The sequence below is a fragment of the Medicago truncatula genome, chromosome 2, assembly GCF_003473485.1.
Source record: "Medicago truncatula cultivar Jemalong A17 chromosome 2, MtrunA17r5.0-ANR, whole genome shotgun sequence".
Classification (NCBI taxonomy): domain Eukaryota; kingdom Viridiplantae; phylum Streptophyta; class Magnoliopsida; order Fabales; family Fabaceae; genus Medicago; species Medicago truncatula.
In genome coordinates, this window is record NC_053043.1 from 44,426,708 (window position 1) to 44,434,577 (window position 7,870).

General features: G+C 31.0%; 1 protein-coding gene across 1 annotated transcript; it reads left to right on the top strand.

Annotated features, from left to right (window-relative positions):
* The first annotated feature begins 3,399 nt into the window (after positions 1-3,399).
* LOC25487632 (uncharacterized) lies at positions 3,400-7,020 on the top strand. Its single transcript, XM_013609616.3, has 6 exons — positions 3,400-3,632; positions 3,715-3,847; positions 4,361-4,464; positions 4,692-4,863; positions 5,104-5,241; positions 5,340-7,020. The coding sequence occupies exons 1-6, from the start codon at positions 3,592-3,594 to the stop codon at positions 6,546-6,548; spliced, it is 1,797 nt and encodes a 598-aa protein (XP_013465070.2). The 5' UTR covers positions 3,400-3,591; the 3' UTR covers positions 6,549-7,020.
* Positions 7,021-7,870: the final 850 nt, after the last annotated feature.

Sequence of the window (7,870 nt, forward strand, 5' to 3'; positions counted from 1 at the left end):
ATGGGTGGAAGTATAGTTTAAGGACACTTTAGTTTATTTTAATAGTTTATGGATCAATGAGAGAATGATTGTTTTTTTACATTGTTTTTTTCAAATGGATCAATAATATTTTACCAATACATTCTGAAACTAGTTTATTCCTTATCCAAATGTTCATCCCATGTATTCTCAGCGAATAAGAAAACAAAGCAAAACCATACAACAACAAAAATAGCATAGGATTCTCACACGCTAATCAAGATAATGACAATCACCTAAAGCATGCATCTTCATTATGTAATGCTGCATTGAATCAACAAATTACGCACATTTTAAACAAATAATTGTACACATTAATTTGTTGGGTTTTATGTGACAAAGGTTAAGTCCTACATATAAATGGATAAAATGTTTTATACATAAAAACGGTGACTCATACGTTTAATGTATTAAGGTTTTAAGTAGAGATGTGATGTCTTCATCTTTTATGATAATGCAACATTGTCCGTTTTTGCTTATGTGCCCCCCGAATCCCCAACAAGTGGTATTAGCTTCGGCTTGGTGGAGGAATGAGAGTTGGATACTGTATTGGGTAAAATGTTGGATATATAAAAGAGTTTACACATATCCATGTTACCTTAAAGTTTTTGAAGTATTGGTCCATTAGTGCACAAATGAAACAAGTCTTGCATCATATATAAATTAGCTTTCACTATTTGATCAATAAATTTTACCATTAAATTAAATGAGATATATAATATAACTTATTTATTCAATGATAAAAACTACACTTATGCATATCGCAGACTATTCTAAATGTATATGTTAGACAAAGTCTGATTTATATATTTATTTATTGATCTAGCCAAGCCTTTATCCATGACCACGCCAAACCCTTGCATGAGTTGGTGAACCGTAAACGACCCATGTGAATTACTTATAACATGGAATACATAAGTGGTAGGTTAACTTGTCAAAAAAAATAAGTGGTAGGTTAAATTTCCCTAAAAAAAAAAGTGGTAGGTTAAATTGGTTAACGATTTTGAAATTTTGCTTTACATAAAAGCTAAAAACCTTGTATGGGGAAGAACAATCTATCAATTTATTTTGAGAACCATCAAATTGAAACCAAAATAGTGAAGGTTAGACGGTTTGTGACCACAAATTTATGAAATAGCAAATTTCTCCTTCAATTTGAATCACAACCGGTAAAAATATTCTCACCGCTATGCAGCTGTGTTCGGATGACACATTAAATGACAGTCAGTAACAAATATGTATGAAATACTTTGATAATTTATACCCAAAACATTTTGTCGAGTGTGAAATTTTATAAAGCATTTTGCGTAAGAGTTTGCAAATTACAATGAAGTAATTTGTCTTTAAATAATTTAAAGGAAAATTTTAATCGATGATACTGTTAACTCCTCAAAAACATAACAATTGTTGTTTTCACTTTAAAATTTTCTTTTTTATTTTTCTTAATTAGTGTCTGGGGCACCAACACCCTAATTTAAATTAGAGTTTTTGACCTAAATTTTTTGAACATTTGAGGCAAAATAAGCTATCTATGAGTTTAGAATCAGCCAATGAGGGACCCCACTTTGGCACTTTCTATCTAACAAGGAATATTTGCAGCCAAGAACATTCCATGCGTACTTGTTACGGTTTAGTACAATCAAACAGTGATATCAGCTCTTTTGTCCTATATATTATATATATGTGCCATTCCAGCATCAATAGGTGCGCATGCTTTGATTCTTTTTGGTGTGAGGAATGTGTGTTGTTTTCATCAATAAAAAATAAAATAAAAAGTACAATTTTAATTAGCCACTAAATTATGAATTGAAGGTTAGGTATATATCCAAAGTATGGAGTAGGTTATTATCACTTAAAAAATGGTCGATTTTATAGATTAATGACATGTTTGAAATGACAATAAAATCATGTTAAACCACTACGATTTTGGCATAAGCTACATTATGAAGTTTCTATTAATCGAACGCTGCATAACTTCTTGGTCTTGGAATCCAAGAGAATATCTAAAAACGAGGTAAAGTCTCCTGTAGTGTGGGAGCTGGCTGGTCACATTTTTGTGTGGTGTATTAGCAATTAGTATTAACTATGTTTTTTTTACTCTTTTTTCAAACAAAAAAAAACTATGTTTTTTACTCTAATTAGTATGCTTAACTGATAAGAGATGTTTTTATTTGTAAGTTGAGATCATTTTTATTTGTAAGTTGAGATCATCTTCATTTTGTAGAATAAAATTTATGAAAAAGATAATCGCTCGCAATTGGAAGATTGATAATGATGAGACACAATTTTAAAATATTTTTGGATTTTAATGATGTTTCATTTGTTCTCGCTTCAAAAAGACCCCTTTATTTCTTTTGAGAAATGAAGAGAATCTTAACTATTTTTTGGTGACCTTGGATGCATGTTTAAAATTGATTTACAAGTTATTAATTTTTTGTGGTCGAGTATTTACAAATTATTATTTAATTGTTAACATAATTTAAGTGTTACTTTTTAATTTTTTATATTATCAACTCCTTCTCTCCAATAAAAAAATTTAGAATAGGGTAAACACTAATGTAAAGTTAGACAAATACATCAACTTCATTGAGGATTTACAATGGAGTTCACATATCACCTAATAATTTATAATTACGAAAGCACGGATCTTTTACTAGTTTTAAACTAAAATTGAACTCACACTTAAATATACAATGGAGTTCACGTATAACCTACTAATTGATAAGCGAAATGATAGATACAGTGGCAAAATTTATCAAGAAAAAAGAAAATTTTAAGACAGTGTATTTGATAACACATTTCCTTATTTACACATCATTACCTCCTTTGATTTCCACCAAATAACAAATTTAATTGGTTGAAAACTTTTCTTGATAAATTCTTGATAAAAACTCTCTAGATAAATAACGATGCTCGATTGATAATGTTAAACTAAAATTGAACTCACGCTTAAGATGAGTATGAGATAGTGCCATATTTGATAAAGAATAAATTTATAAGCATAGTACATCAAACCATCATATATTTTGTAGTGTCACTGTCCAAATATCATTTCTGAATATTTTTTTAATCAATCATTATAAATTATATGGAGTGTATGCATAACTAGTCTAGGATGCACAACATTAATTGCGTGAAATGGTACGTGATTAATTTATAGTGTGCTAGAAGTGCTTAGTTTTACCAAAAAAAAAGGTACAATTTAGTATTAATAATATGGCCATCGTGGTCACAAACATGAACAATTTGATATCCATATGGTATATGCTTAATTTCCACGGGCGTAGTTATAAAATCAAAGTGCATAATTGACATGTGTCCACAAAACTAGCGACTAAGTAGTGTGTGTGGAGCAGTTATTTGAAAAAGAGACCACACAATTATTGTCACATTGTCATAGACAAAACATGTTCAATTCAATTTAACCCACTCTCTTATAAACAAAACAAACACGACCAAAAAACTCTTATATTCGTGGTGGTTGATCAGTTATTCTTAATACAATGTTCTTCCCCCAACTTTTTCACATCACAACAATTCTTCTCTAACTTCACCTTGTATTCATTTTTAGATATGTTTGACATATTGTTCGGTTGGTCCAAAGCTTCAAAATGGTATGGTAACTATACTATATATGTAAATTGAAATCATATGATTGCATGCATGATTTCATGTTTGGTTTTTTTTGTTTTACAGTAAGAAGGCTATTAAGAGAGCAAGGTACAGAATCAAGCTTCTCAAGAACAAGAAAGATGCAATAGTTAGGCAATTAAGAAAAGATTTGGTTGAGCTAATACAAGGTGGTTATGAAGAAGCTGCTCTAAACCGGGTAATTTGTTAATAATAACATTTCATAGTAATAATATTACTATTTTTTTATTTGTTGTAACTTGAAAGTAATCTCATTCTTTTATTTTGCTTTCATAGTATATCATGTATGTTCTTTCTACCATTACTGCTAGAACAACAGTTTGGTTCAGAAGAAAACAGATACCAAAACGCAAACAAATTTTATTTCAGGGTTCGGTCAATTGTGCATGTGTTTCCGACTATATTACCTTTCTATTATTCAAGCTTAGAGTTCCAGTTTACAACTTGCGTTTAAATATTATGGTTCATTTTACGATATTACACTTGAACTCAATATTCACCGGCTCAAACGACTTGTCCATTTATCTGTGAACTATGAGTCCTACCGAACAATTACAAAAAAACTTTAGGTGGAAATCTGAAAATCTATATGCCAGTTATAGTAATGAAAGTAGGAACCATTGATGGGTATTATATTTAGTGACTTAGCTTAATACTGCTTTAATTTCAACAGTTTTTGTCAAAATTTCAGGTTGAGCAGCTAGTGAAAGATGAAAGCTTGGCAGCTGCATATGAATTGTTAGACCAGTTCTGTGAATTTATCCTAACTCAACTCTCCTATATCCGAAGGCACAAGTAAAGATTGCTTCCTACCTATCTAATCTATCGACATGTTTGGAACAATGATGAGTTTGACACAGTAGCACCATGATTTTGTTAAAGCCCTAAACTAAAGTATAGTTTTTGTGTCAAACTCACCGTCGATCCAAACATGAACTATATCTTATTCTAAATTAAATACATCTTTTAAACTTCTCACCCTCGCCAAAATTTCTGTTGGTTCAAAACTTTCCATAAATCAGGGACTGTCCAAATGATATAAAAGAAGCAATTTCTAGTCTTATATTTGCATCTGCAAGATGTGGGGATATTCCCGAGCTCTTTGTAATCAGGATACTGTTTGGAAAACGTTATGGTGAGCAATTTGCAACTACAGCTGTGGAGCTATTTCCGGGGAATCTCGTTAACAAACAGGTACATTTTTGTTCGTTTCAGTGAAGGGCTATGTAGCACCGACAGTTTTGATCCAAAACGTGCCCTATATTTGACATATGTCAGTGTCTGACACCGACTTATGTGGTTATATTTAATCACTTTTACTTTCTTAAACTATTACAAATGTTAATGTCCGTGTTTGCGTCTGTGCTTCTTAGGTAAAGTAAGTCGACATTTGTTAATGATGTATGCATACTCATGAAACGTAAAAATTTACAGTTAAGAGAGAACTTGTCGAGGAAATATGTCCTGGAGGATATGAAGTACAGAGTGGTGGATGAAATAGCTAGAGCTAATAACTGCCTCCAACAAAATGTGTTAGCCATAAAGTACAACCCTGATTGGCAAAAAGTGCAGGTTCATTTTTCTATACTATATGGTCAATGTAATCATATTTATGAACTTATGATCTTATTAATTAATAGTAGCAAATAATGTTGAATGTATTTGTGCAGCTGAAAGAAAACAAAGGATATCGACTTGTCGAAAGTAATGCTCAAATAAATGCCTCAATTTCAGAATCTAAAGTCCATCCTTCAGAGATTGAAGTGATAGAAAGAGTTTCTAAACCATGTGAATCTTGTGATAATCTTTCCAAATCAAGCATCGATGATTCTTCTACAATTGTGTCAATTGTTCAGCAATATCCTCAATATATCATGAGATATCCTATCCAAAGTAAAGTAGAGAAAGTAGTAGAGGTAGATTTTCCTAAGCTACTTTCTACTTTAAATTCTAGTTTTCGAAACAAGGAGGAAAAATTGGCATTAATATCTTCATCAGAAATGATAGACTATGTTGACGACTTTGAGGAATATCAAATTTCTTTATCACGAGACGGTTCCTGTCAGGAGAAAATGCTATTCAAATTCAACTCCTCAGGTCTTTTCAGGAGTGAAAAAACTCAATTTGGCTGTGAAGAAAGTGATGTAGATGAAGCCGAATCGCCAAGTGAGTCGTCAAGCACAAGGAGCTCAAGAAGGAATAAAAGGAACCCTAGGAAAAGATCAAGAAGAAGATCATCCTCCATAGAAAAGATAGACATTGTGGATATTGGAGACATGATTTATTATCAAAAGCCATGTAGAAGTCCCTCTACTCATAAGGATGTTAGTGTCCAGACGTGCCTCGAACAGGGTTATCTCAAGTCGAAGGAATCCGATGGAAACCAAATAAAGAGTGAAGATATCAGGAGAAAAAATTTCAAACAAAACCTTAGAGGATGCAGCTTGGACCAGCCTTGTTATTTTTGCCTATATGATGAGAAAGACTGTTTGGAAACTCAAACTTTGAATCCAAAGAGAGTGATAGAAGCTGCACATGCTGAACAAGGAGTTATGCTTGATGAATGTTGTCATTGTAGACCCTTTAGTGAAGTTAGTAATGGAAACAAGGAAACAAAAGCAGAGATTATTGCTTCAAACATTGTTTCAAATCCAAGGACTAATGGTTCTCTTACATCAAGAACAGAAACTGAAGTTCCCTATTCAAGGGCCATGACAATGCCACAAATGAGGCAAAAAAAGGGAAAAGATAAGATGTTAAGGACATATTCATGTCCTTCTCAACATCCAAATCATGTTCATCCTAAGTTGCCAGATTATGATGATATAGCTGCCAAGTTCACTGCTCTCAGGAGAGAGTACCTAGAAAACAAAGACTAGAGTAGCAGTAGAAAGTCATATACATAGAATTAGTTAGTATAGCACAAGAATATTAAATTTTGAATTATTCATTAAGTAGCTTTCAGTGAGATTGTTGCTAGATACCACTAAATATTCTTTGATATTCATCTATGTAAGATTATACATGATTGAGAATAGCAATATAGGATTTTCCTTTAGCATGTACAATTCATTTAGACTTTGTTTGTGTGTTACACAAACAAATGAAGGAATAAGTGGAAGAATCAGAATACATTGGTTGGGGAGGGTTTATTCTATTGATGTATTTGGTAACATAAAAAAGCTAGCTTATAGCTTGTTGAATTAGCTTATAAGCTCGTTAGATGAAAACGTGGCGTGTTTGATAACAAGTTTTTTTCATGAGCTTATAGCGTTTTTTGAAAAGCTATTTCAAGTAGCTTATTAGCTTATAGCTGGTAGCTTTTTATATTTTCTTCCAACTTTAACCCTATTAATTTAAATTAATTATTTTTTTAATTAAACAACTACGCATGTTCATCTTTATAACCGCCCCATTTTGTCCCTTAAAAAAAATGCCACGTTGTTTTTTTTTAAGGAGCACTTCATATATATATATATATATATATATATATATATATATATATATATATATATATATATATATATATAAAAGTATTTTTTTAAGAAAATGCTTTATATTTTGCTATAACTAACCTGCCGTACACCACACAAAAAATAACTAGCCTATTTTTTTTTTAAAGGAAAAAATAACTAGTCTATTGTACGTTGTAAAATTTTATATATTCTAGCTCACATTTTGTTTCCACATTTCTCTTATTTTTGGAATTCATAAAGCAGAGATCAAAATTGTCGGTGAATATTTTTTAGGATTAAAGGTCGAAGAATTTTTTTATGGAGACTAAGACCAAAAGTTTGAATATTTATAGGGACCAAAAACATATTTAACTATAATTAAAAATATTAAAAAATAAATACATTACAAAAAAAAATGTGTGTGTCTATATATATATTAAAGAAAAAAAAAACATGTCTTTTTATGTCATTTTATACTTATCAGCCACTTCAACAGCTAATTTTACCAAACACATTATTTTTAATAAGTAAGCTTTTCAGCTATCAGCTATCAGTCATCAGCTATCAGCTAGCTTTTCAGCTATCAGCTAGCTTATCAGCTATCAGCTAGCTTATAGCTTATTTTTACCAAACAGAGCCTATGTGGTTATAATATTATTAATATTAAAAATATATGAATCATAATCATTAATTTATCATTCTCTAAAAAAAATCACTCTTTCAAAAAAATGTGAAAGATTTTTCCA

Coding starts and splice junctions, on each gene's coding strand:
- LOC25487632 (XM_013609616.3), top strand. CDS start 3,592: ATGTTTGACATATTGTTCGGTTGGTCCAAAGCTTCAAAATG. Junction 4,465..4,691: donor TCCTATATCCGAAGGCACAA/GTAAAGATTGCT, acceptor TCCATAAATCAG/GGACTGTCCAAATGATATAA. Junction 5,242..5,339: donor CTGATTGGCAAAAAGTGCAG/GTTCATTTTTCT, acceptor GTATTTGTGCAG/CTGAAAGAAAACAAAGGATA.